The sequence below is a fragment of the Condylura cristata genome, unplaced genomic scaffold (assembly GCF_000260355.1).
Source record: "Condylura cristata isolate star-nosed mole 26May11 unplaced genomic scaffold, ConCri1.0 scaffold00029, whole genome shotgun sequence".
NCBI lineage: Eukaryota > Metazoa > Chordata > Mammalia > Eulipotyphla > Talpidae > Condylura > Condylura cristata.
The window spans coordinates 21,630,454-21,645,731 of record NW_004567130.1 but is presented as its reverse complement, the minus strand read 5'-3'; the positions used below and the strand labels follow the sequence as shown (position 1 = coordinate 21,645,731).

Here is a 15,278-nt window from a genome sequence, read left to right as displayed (position 1 = left end):
CCCGGGAGGGGACGGGCAGCAGGTGGCGGGCGCCGGAGCCCTGTCCCCTCCCGGGCCGGAGGAGGCCAAGAGGAAGCTGCGGATCCGGCAGCGCGAGCTGCAGAACGTGCAGGTGAACCAGAAAGTGGACATGTTCGAGGCGCACATCCAGGCGCAGAGCGCCGCCGCCCAGGCGCCCCGCGGCCCGCGCCTGGGCAGGTCGCGCTCGCCCTCGCCCTGTCCTCTGCGCAGCAGCAGCAGCCAGCCCCCCGGTCAGGTTCCGGCGCCCAGCGAGGGCCGGAGGACGCGGTCCTGCGAGGCGCAATGTGCGGACACGGCAGCGGCGGACGCCGGGTGGGGAGACGGGACGGCCAGCCCGCGTCCCGGGAAGGACAAGGAGGGAGCCGCAGCTCCTGGCGCGAGCCCCGGGTCAGCGGCGGAGACTCCCGCGCCAGCCGCCTTGGTGACAGTGGACCAGGACCAGGGCGCCCCCCCCAGGCCCCACTGTGGCTCACCTGTGGCCGTGGAAACGAACCAGAGGGTCTCTGCGCCTTTGGGACCTCGGAGCTGCCAAGCTCTTTCGATCCAGCTGGTTGGAATGAACTTGGCCGTGGCCACAGAAACGCAAGCAAGAGCCACTGCCAACCGGGCCCGGGACCCTGCCTTGGAGGAGTGGACAGAGCGAGCCCCCAAACTGGAGAGTGCAAGCCCTGGGGAGCGGCAGGGGGGTGCCGTGGGCAGAGAGACGAGCCCAGCCCCAGACAGGGGCAGGTCCCTCAGGGGTGAGCCCCCTGGAAAGGTGGGGAAAGGAACTCTGTCCGGTGGCACGCCAGACTCTGGGGGAGAGAAAGCGGATGGCAGTCCGGAGGTGATGACCGTGAATGTGGAGGAGCCCCCGGGGGCCCCTAGCCGGTTCAGACCCCCAGGAGACCTGGGCTCCACAGGTGGGGAGGCGACCCAGAGTGGGACCGTAGAGGGGGGCCTTCAGCAATGCTCCAGCAGAGTGCAGGAAGGGGCCCCCATGCTGGGCTTGTTTGGGGGCAGCCAGTCCTCACAGCGGGGGGCAGGAATTCCCTCTGGTGAGATCCTGGAGCCTTTGCCCTGTTGGAAAACCGCAAAAGACCTGGAAGAACCTCAGTGCCTCCCGCCCGGCCGGGTAGCTGTGCGGCCCGGGGGTGCCAGCACGTGGCTGGGCCCCGTGGAGGCCAGTCTGACCTGGACGTGTGGCACCAGGGTGCCGTTGGAGGGGACTTGGGAAAACCAGCCGCAGGACAGAGCGCCTCACCCCGCCCCAGAGCAGCTCTGTGCGGACCAGCAGGACAGGCCTGTTCCGGGAGAGCTGCACAGCCACAGCAACATCCCCGCGGTCATCATCACGGACATGGGTGCCCCAGAGGACGGGGTCCTGGAGGAGGTTCAGGGAAGCCCGCTGGGCAGCCTGCCGCTGAGGAAGCTGTCGTCCTCCTCGGCCTCCTCCACGGGCTTCTCCTCCTCCTACGAGGACTCGGAGGAGGAGGACATCTCCAGTGACCCCGAGCGCTCCCTGGACCCCAACGCCGCCTTCCTGCACACCCTGGACCAACAGAAGCCCCGAGTGGTAAGTCTAGTCTTGGGAATTTTCTAGAGCTTGTGGTGCTTGCGTGCTGCGCGTGTCACCTGTCTTATTGCCTACTCGTCATGAAGACGCTGACCAGGGCCCTGGGAATGCTCGAAACTTGGGGTTCTGTGTATGGTGGTTGCTAGGGAGCATGCTCGCGACAGTGATCTTGGTAGCCTGGACAGTCAAGCAAGTCACTCTTCCTTTGCTATTTCTGAGCACATCGTTCCAAAGCTATTTTTTAAGGCCCCTGGGTAGGTCCCCACTCTTGCTTGGGAAGATATATTTGCGTCACCAAAAACTTCCGATGAATCTTGCAAGATACCGAGCAGAGCTGAATGTAGCTCTTGTCAGATCGGGGAAACCCTCAATTCTGCGATCATTTAGGTGGAGGGAAATGACAAGGTTGTCTTTGAATTCACGCAGCCTCTAATAAAAGCCCAGAAAAGTAAGTGACGAGGCTCTGGCAGGGCCCTGAAATCTGTGGATGTGGTTGGGGCTGGTCTGTGGGTGAAGAACTGCTGAGTTCCAGTAAGTTCAGTCAGTGGCATGTTCGCTGGACCACGGTTCCTGAGGAGCACTCTGCTGGGTGAATTATGCCGACAGCCATATTTTGAGCTAAGCCGATGGTTTCTTTAATATTAGAAAGTTGTGTTAGGCCATATTACCTGAAACAGGTAGCAGTGCTGGTCAGCTGATGCCGGTACCTTACAGATATGTTTTCAAATGCATCTTTTCTGATCCGTCGTATGGACATCTTGTTCTGGTTACAGCCATAGTCCAAGTGTTTTTTCTGTTCCATGGTTCATCTCAGTCTGAGGCTGTTTTCACTCTCGGGAGAATCAGAGTATTTTCCTGAAGATGTCAGAGTTAACACTTCTGCAAAGATCTGGACTTTCTCTTAGCTTTCCCAGAGGAGAGGGAATTTTCTAGTCACTGCCCAAGGAGCTGGCTCTTTAGCGACCTGGGGTGGGGTGGGGGGAGCTTGCATCTGATTGCAGTAGGTACCTCTGATTTCATCTTGAATATCAACAGTTACCCATAGTACCTCAATAATTTAAAACACAGCAGCGGAGTGCTTTTTCTTTCTACTTGTTCTCTTCTGAGGACGCCAAAGCATGTTTTCCTGGCTGTCGCTTCAGAAATCACAGCCTGTATTTTTGACTGTCAGGCCTTTCTTTTCATGAAATTGCTCCTGCAGATGATCTGGAGGCAAATGTATATGCAAAATGTGGCTCCGTGGGCCTGGCATTTTGTGTCCAGGATGGGGCCCCGACACGGCACGGCCCTTTAAAGGAGGAGGGTCTACCGAAGGGTGCTCACAAAGGGCGGGTGGAAAATGCTTCTCACTAAAGACACAGCCCACACTTCTCCGCCTGCTTGCTTATAGCTAAGGGCCCAGCGAATGAGCCGTTCGTCTGTTCCTCTCTCCATTTTCTTTTAAAACCCTCCAGCGCAGTCAGCCAAAGTCGGCCAGCAAAGTTGCTTAACTTGTTTGCCAATTTTCCATTTGCCATTTCTAGTGGTGGGTTAGCACCTCCTATTGGCTGGCTCTCAAAAACCGTTTGTATGTCCTGATGTTTGAAAAGGTCTCTTGTCTGGATGTGAGCTAAAAGGGAGATAAATAATGACAGCTGATATATATTTTTTCCATTGGCCGAAGCGACAAGCCAGAGGGCTGAGTGGCCTTCTCAAGCTAACCAGCAGGTCTAGAGGGCGCGGCGAGGTCGACCTGTTGCCCAACCTACCTCCCACCCTTAAGCAGGTTTTCATGCACCACCTGGAGAGCCAGGGAAAAGTCCCCAGCCAGCTCTGCTCCCTGAGTCACATGAGGCGGGTGGGAGAGCACCGTGTGTGTGTTTGGAATGAGGTGTGGTGGAGGGTGGGTAGCCAACTGGAAATTACGGGATGCCAGGGGCTTGGAGCTCTTGCCGGCGTGATGCATGGTAAGCTGTTTCCTTTTTCTCGTACATGTTGTTACGGCGCAGCCTTATCTATGACATCAAACATCTGCTCTGAGGGTCAGAAACCACTGGATTACTTGACATTGGTATTATGTCTACAGGAGGCCAGGCTTTTGTATCCACTGGGTCCTTGGGCTTTTCAGTGTTCTATAGACAACATCTGAACCACCACTCTCTGGGGCTCTGTAACACCGACACGCTTTTCTCTTCTCTGGACTTGGCTGCTTCGGCCTGAATCGCCCTGCCTCACAGGGGCTCACACCCTCACCGGCTGTATGTACTCACACCCCATCTTGGGGGCCCCCCCACTCGCTCACATTCACTCACACGCCCTCACACGTGCTCACGCCCCCTCAAGCACCCTCTCTCACATGCATGCAGACCCTCGCACACACCCTCACATGCCCTCACTCTCACACACACATTCTCTCGTGCATCTGATATTTGCTCAGCTCATTCACATGCTCACAAATGCTCAGCCATACAGCTGTGAAAAGGCGTGTTTAGCTTTCTAGTCAGTCCTAGCCCTCAGCTCCACACCGAGAGTTAAACCTCTGCACCAAGTTAAACCTTCCGTGCCTCCTACCCTGCACTCTTTACTCCTGTGGAGGAAGACCTGTGTGTGATGCCCAGAGAGGTGACAGCCCAGAGAAGCCTGAAGGTGGCTTTGTCAGTCTGGCCTCCGCCGCCCATCACCGTTGGGAGTTCCAGAGTCAGTGTCTGGTGATTTTAGAAGTTCTTCACACGTTAAAAAACCAAACCAAACCAAAAAAAAAAAAAAAACAAAGTGAAAAGCAAGTTATGTGGAAATGCACTTTTATATTACCTAGCCATTTTAGATTATGCAAATCAGCAAAGGCTTTTTTCTGGGAGGGAGAGGGGCAAGAAATAAGACTCTCTCTTTTGCGTTCCTGGGCCGTTGCTGTGAAGCCTCAGAAATATGCAGAGGGCTTTAGGTCTCTCCTATAACTTTGGGTGAACCCACAGATAAGACTGTCCCTCAAGGAAAATGTTCCAGTTTTGCACATGCATGTCTATTTGCTAATGGATCAGATGCTTGAAATTGCTTGGAAGTAATTGCTTTGCATGCCTCGTGTAAGCGATGCTTACGCTTGGAGATGGAAACAAGTGAGTTGCACTGAGGATGAGCTTCTGGCTTTTGCTCTTTAATACAACTAAAAAGTATTAAACTTTCTACCTTGACTCCATTTAAGAGTGCCTGGGTAATTGAACTACCAGGCTTTAAAATAATTGTTAAAATATACATGCATCTTACTGTAAAAAGTAGAATTTATCAGTTCATTCCAAAATTGAGGCGATACAGAGAGTAGTATAATATAAGAAAAATATTCTTTGTGGCACTTACTGTATTTTAAAGGAATTTACTGGAATTTTGTTTCCTTTTTTGTATTTATTAGTTTGTCATTTTTATTTTACTAAGAGGCTAACTCATACACTTAATAAAAAAGTTAGTTTCAGAATGTTTTATGTGGTTTTGGAAAGAGTAAAAAATTTGCTCTGAGGTAGACCAATTAAAATTTAAATGCTTTAAAGAAATAGTTTTTTTAAAAAGAGTCTAGTGGTGAGTACTTGTAAGTGGAACATTCTCTTCCGGATAAGACTATTGAAGGTCCAGCTTCATGCTGCTGTGACTTGAAGTTGCATGTGCTGTTTCTCTTGAGATGGGGTACCCTTCTCTCTCAGGTATGTGGAGAGGTATCTTCCTAGTAAGACCTCAGCACTTTTCAGCACTGGGAGTATCCCCAGTCACTTGTGTGAGGTTCCAGGCATTTGGAGATGAGAAAAAGCAAAGGTGTTCCAGGACACCCCCATGTGAATTGGGGGGCCTGATTGGGTCCTCAACCGTGTGCTTTTAAAAGGGACTTATAATAAGATTTAATGCAGGCACTAACAAAAAAAGTTAATCGTGGTTTTATTTACAAGGAAAAGGGAAATAAATAACTCAGGGAAAGAGAGACAGAGAGGTAAGTTGGTGAATGTGTCCTACCAGTTCTGCTGACCTGGAACCCCAATAGCACGCTGAGAGCTGGCAAAAAGCCAAGAGCTCAGCCACACACCACGAGGCCAAGAGACCCCCAAAGCACACGTGTCTGGTTTATAAGAAACACGGCTGCCTAAGCCCTCTTTCGTGTCCCACCACCTCCCTTGGGTGATGCTGGGGTTTGTAGCTCTGATGTCTGGGCTGGGGTGGAGTCCACAAAACCTGCATCTGTAGAGTTCGTTCAGGACGTCCTTCCCCTAACACAGGGGCCCCGGGACACACTCACAGGTCCCAGCTCGCTGGCCCGGTTGTCTCCTTTGAAATATGCATGTGTCTTGACTGTGACACATAATTCAGAGAGGACCCAAAACCGCACTGGGAAGTGAGACAGGATTTCACTGGCGTGGACCTTGGGACAGTGATGCCCAGAGCCAGCACATTCAGCTTTCTGGTTTTACTTGACCCACCTTTCTTCTTTCTGTGTACTGGAAGAATGTTCCTGTGTCATTCTCATTTCATGATGATAAAGGCATCATCAAAATAAACCATCAGTATAATACTCAACATCCTCATTAGTAATGAGACTGAATTCGAGGCTGGGCTGGTTGAAAGCTCCGTCACTTGAAAACTTCAAAGCATTCTGTTATCTGAGGGCTTTGACTCTCGCAGATATTGAAGTTTAGAAACTGAGACTTTGCCTGCACAAAGTCAAGACATCGCTTCAAAGACCCTGTTTTGTCAAAGATAAAATTAATTCAACCAACAGAGAATTCTTTCAAATACAGTTGGGATATAAGATAGAGGAAAAGAGATCAGCTCAAGATTTGCCAGGCCTCTGGATGTGATAAGAGAAATGTACTCCACCAGTTGGTTGTGATTTTGGAAAAATGTATTTCAGGCGTTACATAAAGTGTTTTCAGAGATTTTGTTTTTAAGAACTCAATTGCTACTGAGCCACTTTTCTGAGTTTGTTGCTTACACTTGGTAAATGTAGTTACAGATGAGATGAATGCTGTAGTTTATTTATATTGCCAGGAATATTGATAACATTGTTCGGGTTTATTTTATTTTGTCAGGTTTCAATTCAGTTGTTTACAGGCAGAATTTTAAAGTATTTAATGGATATCATTTCCTATCTTGGTAGCAGAGACTTGTAGACGTCAGGTAATCAGCAGGTGACTCAGCATGAACTCAGAAGCTCTCTGCACTATTGTGGTCAGGCCCTGAGACTCTGCGGGTTTTGCTGGGAGACGGCACCATTGTCCGTCACACACGTGTGTCAGATTTGCAACAGGTATCTGCTTTGTAATGACTTTGTCCTGGCTCAGTCTTTTGGCACCGTGGAAGATGTATTTTTCGTGAACCAGGGAATGTGCTGAAATTCAACTCTAAACTCTTCCTGGAAAGTCCTTCAGAGCGACAGCTGCCATTTTCCTGTGTGTGTCGTTGGGATTTTGGATGTCCAGTCCTGCCCTTCCTGTGGAGGGGTAGTTAACTCTGTGGCCTGAGCACGGTGGTACTCTGGGCAGTCTCTGACACACACAGCCGAGCATCCAGCCTTGTAGGGCTCCTGGGACCCACAACTGCAGCCCAGCTAACCGTGGGGGCCACCTGGGAGGTCCGGAAGAACCTGTGAACCAGGTCCCATGACCCTATAGCCTGTTCGGACTTTCTGTGTTTCGGCCACCAACTTTTGAGTTGCATCACAGTCCTCCCAGGCTCATTTACTTTTCCAGGAGTGACAATTCAAGTTTTCTCGCCCGAAATATACCATAAATAGTTACAGTCTCAATAGGAAATTAGGCCTCTGTTCTTGCTATGAAAACAAACAAACAAACAAAAACACAACAAAACAAAAACACCAACTACACATTTCTATAGGTTTACAAAACTAGCAGAACATGAATTTGGATGTGGGAGAGCTTCTGAGTTCATTTTCTCCGGTATCCACCAGCTTTTATAGATGAGCAAGCCAGGCTAGGGAATATTCAGTACTTGCAGAAAGCGTGTTTCCTTCTTTGCACCGAAGTCACGTCATTAATGGATAAATTCCTCACTCACCTTGGGACACCCACCTTGGCTTTCAGCACAGTCCGTGTTCTAAACCATTTGAGAAGTAAGCGGCTGCATGAGTGACAACATCTCCGCCTCAAAGAGATGCTGAAGTGTATGAAAGATGAAAGGGGGAAACAAGGAGAAGCTCACGCTTGCACAGGTGTTGGGGTGCTGGTCGGCGTTAAGATCTGCGGGGTGAAACTCCAGTCTGTGCGTTACGTTACCTGTGAACCCTCTGAAAAATGGGGAGGTGGGCATAGCCCCCCAAAGGGGTAAGAGTTGAGTGACGGTGTAAACACCCCCGGTGTGCGCCACCGGACACAGAGGTTCAGTAAACACCTGTCAAGGTGGAGGCGAAGGACCTGTGAGAGCAGGTGAGGCGGTGTCTGCTGGAAAATGCACTGCGCCCCTGGCAGGAAAAGCCCTCGGCAGTCCTGGGATACTGTTCCAGCTCCTCGTTCGTCGGAATACAAGCCTGGCAATACAGGCCCTGGCAAACGGCTCTGCCCAGAAGGCTGGGTGAAGTCACTTCTCAAAGGCGGCTGTTCACAGGCTGTGCGCAGGCACCAGCTTCCTGAGGTGCATTTCCTGGAACACTGAGAATAAGTGGTCTTACCTTCTTTTTTTTTAAGATTTATTTATTTATGCATACAGAACTGGGGTGCAGACAGAGGTGAGGGGACTGTGAGAGGATTCACCAGAGACAGAGTGGGGAGCAGAGCAGGCAGATGGATAAAGTACTCTGCTGAGGGGAGCAGCGGGGAGACAGGAGAGGGCTGCTGCGTCCTGTGGATCACCTCTGGGTCCGGGGATCGAACTGGTGCTGAAGCAGCTGCGGCTGGCTTTGCAGTGCTGCGCTCTAACCCGCTGCGCCACCAGGGAGGGCCCAAGGTGGTCTTAGCGTCTACCTGTGACTCTCAGAGTCGTTTCCTGTTGTTCGGTTGCAAGGTTGGGGATTGTCCAAGCCCAGGGCTCAAGGACACACCCCTGTGGGGAGCTGGACAGCGAGTGCACAGTGCCTGCCGGCTTCATGGAGCGAGGTCAGGGCTGACAGCGACTCGCAGGCTGTTTGTGCAGGGAGACGGCTCTGGGAGCTACTTGAGGGCAAGACCCTCTGCTTCCTCCGGTGACCACTGGTGACCGGTCAGCCAGCACACGGGCTTCTGACCAACTTGTCTGGCATGTTCTTAACCGTCCATTAAGAATTCACAGCTAGAAATCTGATGTTTCCTCTCTGTCGAGCATCACTTGGGCATTTTATTAATTTAATATCACTTAATGGAAACACATTCAACAGGAGATGTCTCTTCAGCTGCTAGGCAATATTACACTGCCTTGCTGAAAGTTTGTGCTGGAGGATGGCGAGTTTAATAAGGAGAAAAGTAGGCGTCATGGACAGTAAGCAAGCAGAATGCACTACAGCTCACATTTATGTGTGATTAACTGGGGGGAGCGGGCTTAGGTTCCAATTTCCTCATTCTTCCAAGTAAGTAAAAAATTCTCAGTCAACCTGAGGTGGTGATGAACGTTCAACTGAGGAGGAGCCTCCCTCACGAGGTGGGTGTTACCCTGTCAATCTAGCATTTTACTTTTGTGGTAAGATTCTGGGTGGAAAGAGAAAATGAACGGATACAGCATCTCAAACCAGGGCTTTGAGATTATTTCCGTTGATCTGGTTACTAAGATTAGAGGTTGTCTTACTCAGAGACGATAATATGTATAAATGATGCCGTGCAGGGCCCTCCCTGGTGGCACTCGGGGTTCGAGCACAGCACGGTGAAGCTACCGCAGCCCCTGCGGCATGAGTTCCACCCCCGGCCAGGGAGGGACCCCCAGGGTGCAGCAGACCCCTCCTGACCCGCCCGCTGCTCCCCTCAGCAGCGTGCTTCGTCAGTCGGCCTGTTCTGCTCCCCACCCTGTCTCTGGTGACTCCTCGCATGGCCCCTGCCCCTCTGATCTGTATTCCAGTTCTTGTGTGCCTACATAAATGAATCTTTTTTAAAAAATGATGCTGAGTGAAGTCTGTCCTTAGCCAAGAACTCTTCCAGAAGAGAGGTCCCTCTGCTCCTGTTTACAAAGTTGCTCTGAACGCACCTACAGGCAGGACAGTGGTATCTTGGTCTTTATTTCTTGGGGCAGAGACAGTAAGTTTCTTTCTTTACCCCCTTAAAGCGTTCTGGCCCTCCACCATCCTCTTCATCGGAATGAATAAACTGACTGTACTGTTTTCCAAGAAGCCGTACCATGTTTTATACTACCAGCACTTAATATTTTATGCACTGTGGGGAGTATTCAGCCTGAGCGGGACGGAAAGATTTGGTTCCCTGGAGACGGACCATCCACGAGCCCGGTCTGCAATCTCTTGGTAGGCTGCCACGGTGGGGCCGGAGCAATTACAGGGCAGTTTACTGCACCCCAGGCCGTTCCCAGCAAGTGTTTGTCCAATCTCACTGACATTCTTTCCAGGCTCAGCTCAATTTGTTTTCGTCTTCTCTATGGCAATTGATGACCGAGTCGTAAAATGCATAATTCAACAGGATCTCCTGTTTCGGGCTCTTCACAGTCGTGAGGGAGCTATTACTTACTAATCCTTGCTATGCGGGAGTGCGTAGCAGCTGGCTGTCTGCAGAGCAGACTCACAGAGCATACCTGGTAACTCTGGGGAAGGGGAGCAGCTGGCGTGGAGTGGGGTCACTTCGCGGCCCTTATCTAACCTGAATCTATTAGCAGGAAACTGGAAAGGCCTGTGCATGACAAAGAGATAAACAGTTTAATCTCTTGACAATGTCCAATGGAAAATCCAGCAGCAGTGGTTTAAGAAATGGCTGGAGGCTTTGTGGGGGCCCCAAATCTGGGACCCAAGTTTGCTGAGCAGAAGGGAGGGGAGTTGGCTGATTGCTGTGTGTTCCAGGGAGGTCAGGACTGCGCCTGAGAAAGTATGGGAAACTCCACGCAGATGCAAATTTTGCCAGTCAGGGGACATTGTGAAGGCACTATACGGGGTGTCTTAGCCTGCATGGGGGCACTGGACGCTTTCCTGCCCTTCTCCGCCATCATCATAGTATCCCCGCCGTGGGGACTCCTCAGCCCTGAACGTCCTGCTGATTTCCAGGAGTGGAGGGGACTCTGGTCCTTGTCTGAGAACCTGACTGGGCGCTCTATAGGCGTGCAGTGTGCTGGAAAGCCTGAAGTCTCAGATTCTGAGGGTGTTGGTACCAGCCCCATCTGTAAAATGGGCATGTGGACAAAGTCTCCCTACTCCAGGTGTGCCAGTGAACACCCGTTATGTTTGTGGAGCTGTTTGGGCCGAGTGTTTATTCTTTTCTGCTTAAATTAGTTTTTCTTTTTTAAAAAATATTTATTTATTTGTGCATACAGAACTGGGGTACAGGCCAGAGGTGCAGGGGCGGTGAGAGGAATCCCCAGAGACAGAGTGGGGAGCAGAACAGGCAGATGGACTGAAACACGCTGCTGAGGAAGCAGTGGGGAGACAGGAGAGGTCTGCCGTGCCCTGGGGGTCGCTCCCTGGCTGGGGATGGACTCCTGCTGAGGTGGCTGGGGCCGGCTTGCAGTGCTGAGCCTTAACCCGTTGCTCCACCAGGGAGGGCCCCTGCCTAAAAGACAAGGGACCGCACACCCTGAAGATAACCCTGACCAAGTGCTGCTGAAAGACGAATTACAAAGACGGCAACAATGACCTTCGTGTTGATGGCAGAGTCTGTGTGAAGGGCCTCGGGCTGAGGGGATGGACATACATTCAGGATTGCATCCAGGGCCCCTCAGCGGCTTGGTATGGACCCTCGTTGCCCGAGGGCCAGTGTGCCCTGTAGACAAAGCTTCTGCCCTGAGAGTTGCTCCCTGGTCGTGGGGTCCAATGTGAGGGCGGGAGACAGGCGGAGCCAGAGCGCAGGTCTCAGGCAGAGATTGGTGCTCTACAGCTGCACTGCCAGCCCCTGACTGCTCCTAGTCTCGGCTCCGCCGGGTCTGAAGGAGCCGGCGGCTGCGTTCTCACAGCCTCTGGAGTGATGTCTCCTCCGAGTCCTGCAAGGTCGGAGGCCGAGTGTTCAGGCAGCCTCACGCGGCAGCCGCAGCTGGGTTCTTCCAAGCTGCTGGAGCCCTGGGTTACACCCGCCACGCTCTGGGCAGAGCCGCGTCTCCGCCCTGCTGTGGGCCCACGGCGGGGAGTGGACGCTGCCCACGCAGCTGGCATTTACCTGCCACCTCCGTCTGCCGGCACCTGTGCAGAAGAGAATGGCCCGGTTGATGCTCTCCCGGCCCCTGGGGATTGCCCGCCGCGCCAGGCGGCTGCCAGCAGCCAGCAGACATACTTGAGATTTGCGAAACTCAGGAACAAGCTGTATGGCCATTAAGCGAGCACATTCATTAAATGTGAGCTAATAAATCACGAGCTGGTGTCGGCGTGCAAACGGGAGGCTGCTCGTGAGTGCCGGAACGAGGCGGAGAGGAACGGAATCGGCAGCCGGCACTGGAGAAGGCGTCGGTCAGGGCCTGGGCCTCTGTTGCCTCTGTGGCGGGTGAAGCAACGGCCTCCCCGGCTCAGGCGGGAAGAGCAGGCCGCTGTGCCCGTCAGCCCCGACCTGGGTGCCCCGCACTGAGCTCCCCGCTTCGAGGCCGTGGTGCTCCGACAGTTGTGCTGCTGATGTGCTCCCGTGAGCTAAAGCAGCCCTCCCTGCTGGTGCGGTGGGTTGGGGCGCGGCTCTATGAAGCAGCCGGTGGCCCCTGCAGCCTGAGTCCACCCCCGGCCAGCGAGGGACCCCAGGGCGCGGCAGACCCCTCCTGGCCCGCCCGCTGCTCCCCTCAGCAGTGTGTTTCAGTCCATCTGCCTGTTCTGCTCCCCGCTCTGTCTCTGGTGAATCCTCTCACTGCCCCCCACATCTCTGGCCTGTACCCCCCAATTCTTGCATGAATATAAATAAGTCTTTAAAAAATAAAATAAAATGGGGTCTCAGGTGGTCCCCCGCCTCCTGCAGCTGACCAGAGAGGCAGGACTTCTTTCTGCTCAGTGGTGTTTACTGAGCCTTCCCCGAGGGAAGAGTTAACCTGGGTGTGGGGGGTGGAGGGGGCTGGAGTGGCCACCAGCCCAGGGAGAGAGGCCGGTGCCCAGCTGGGGCAGTGCCAGGCTTGAGTCTAGGTCCTTCCTGACTGAGTGAGCCCAGGGAAATGTCTTCCCTTTCTGCCCTTCAGTTCCATCATCTGTAAAATGGCGCCGGCAGCCCCTGCCTCAAGCCTCCAATGAGGCAACGTGTGGCTCTCTCCGCGCAGCACCTGGGCCTGCTGAAAACGCACTCGATGGCCCCTGCCGGGACTCACAGGCAGCGGCCTGGCTTAGGCGGGTGACACAGGTACCTGAGGAAGGGGCGCTGCTGGCTCCCCTCTTTGCTCAGGGGGTCGGGCCTGGGGCTCTCTGACCTTCGGCTTCCCGGGAGGCTGTGCCAGAGAGAGCGGGCGGCCTGTCAGGCTTGCGGCCACGCCCTCGCTGCCCTACCCAGGCGGGACCTCTCTGGTCCGGTCAGCGTCCTGCCCCTGAGGTGAGGGCGTGGACCCTCGCCGCTGGGGCCACAGTGTGAGAGGGACCCAGCGCCTCCAGCCAGGGAAGGCCTGACGGGGGTTGGCCTCTCTGCAGCCCCTGGCCCCTGGCTTGGGGAGCATGGTTGAGTGGGCTGTCACCTTCCTGAGGGCAGCGAGTGGTGAAGGATGATGACAAAAGAGGCGGCAGATTTCTTGTTTCCAGGAGGTTTCTTGGCGGCAGGAGAGGCCTCAGCTTCTTGCCAGGACTCAGGACCTAAAGCTGAAAAAACGATCTGCTGTGTTCAGCGGCTGGGAGGGGTGTCAGGTTGCAAACCGGGGGCCCAGCCACTTTCTCTGCTCTTTGAAGGTGGAGACCAGCGGAGGTCAGCCAGGCCCCTCGGCCCACCCAGCGTCCGGGGCTGTGGCCCCTTTTCTCTCCAGGCTGGTCAAGATAGACCCTGTTGGAGATGAAAGAGAAGCTTTCTGGCCCGCACACCCACCCAGGCCCCAGACATGTCCACTCACGGGGGTTCTGAGCACCAGCGGTGGGTCTCTGCGACCCTGTTCACATCACCCCCGCCGCCTCTCAGAGGAGAGCTTCCCCGCACGGCCACTGTCGTGCCTGAGGCTTTGGGGCCTGGCCCGTTGCCCCCCGGGGCGGGCGTATGGAGGGAAGCCGGCCGGCGCAGCCTGTGTGGACTCCGAAGGGCACTGGGCACCTGGGCACAGGTTCCCCTGGAGCAGCACAGACCGTCTGGGGCGACGGGGCACCCCGCCTCCCCAACACGGCTGGCTCCAGTGGGATGTGGGCTGTGGAAACTCCTCGGCCCCTGGCCGTGATCGAGGCCAGACGGCCTGGAGGGTTCACCCTGGGGTGCCCGTTGTTCCCGCCTGCCCTGTTCCACACAAACCTTCCGCTGGCCCTGGGCGGCCTCTGGGTCTCTGGACAGAGTCCCACGCACCGAACCTCCGTCTCCTACAACGGGGCCCGTGCCCGCTTCTGGAGAGATGGATCTCAGGTCCGGCCGTGGACAGTGTCTCCCCCAAGCCCTAGTCGCCTGCTCTGCGTGGGGGTCAGGGGCCTGACATCTGGGAGAAATGAGGGGGCAGCCGAGAGCTCAGCTCCCGGACAGGCCCGCGTGCGGCCCCGACTGGAGCCCACACGGGGTGCTCCTTGGTCCCGTCCCGGCTGCAGCCTCGGGGGCGGCGTCTGGGAAGCAGCCCCCACTGTGGTGTCCACGCGGGGTGCTCAGCCCGCTCCCTCCGAGGACCCCTCCCGCCTCCTGCGAGCTGCTGGTTGACGTTGGGACGCTGGAGACTCGTCCTGGAGCCCTGCTCTGGCTGTCTGGACTGGCCTCGATTTTCTGGTCTGTCACCATTCGCCACAAATACCACAGCCCAGGAGAGTCTGGCCCAGGAGTTCCTGCCACAGGGAACCCCGAGGTCAGTGTGGGTCAGCTGGGAGGAAGGGGCTGTGTGCTCCAGGTGGCCTTTTGCAGGCCTCGGACTGTGGTTTGGAGATAGCGGCGCTGGTTTTGGAAAGAACGTTCCCAGACCTTCAGAAACAGCTCAGTGCCCACGGCCAGGCGTTGCGGCAGAAAGTAAGCCCTGAGCGTGGGTTTGTTGACTTAGTTTTTTGGATGATATGGTTTTTATTGGATAACATCGGTTCATAACACTGTAATGACGGAGGGGCAGAGGGCCTCGGCTCTTCAGATGTGGCACCACCCACCCACCATCAAAGTGCCCGCTGGAGTCCGGTTACCCCTCGCCACCCCCCACCCCTGGGAGCTTCAGTTCTGCAGTCAGATTTCTGGGGTTTATTTTTATTTTGTTTTTCCTGACCCTGGTTTGTATTTGTTTAAAGATGTATTTATTTATTTATGCATACAAGAGCTGGGGTATGTGTCAGAGGTGGGGGGTGGTTCGAGAGGATTTTCCAGAGACAGAGCGGGGAGCAGAACAGACAGATGGACTGAAATGCACTGCGGAGGGGAGCTGCGGGGAGACAGGAGGGGTCTGCTGCGCTCTAGAGGTCCCTCCCTGGTGGGGAATCAAACTCGTGCTGCAGGAGCTGTGATAGCTTCACAGTGCTGTGCTTAAACCCGTTGCACCACCAGGGAGGCTCAGCCATGGCTTTTTTTTTTTTTTA

At 54.3% G+C, this 15,278-nt stretch overlaps 1 protein-coding gene across 1 annotated transcript in view; it reads left to right on the top strand.

Moving 5' to 3' along the window:
• The window catches only part of ITPKB (inositol-trisphosphate 3-kinase B), a 114,130-nt gene that overhangs the window by 57,062 nt on the left and 41,790 nt on the right, over positions 1-15,278 (top strand). Inside the window, exon 3 of the mRNA XM_012730871.1 lies at positions 9-1,576. Within this exon, the coding sequence (XP_012586325.1) occupies positions 9-1,576 (1,568 nt within the window). The remainder of the gene's footprint in view (positions 1-8; positions 1,577-15,278) is intronic.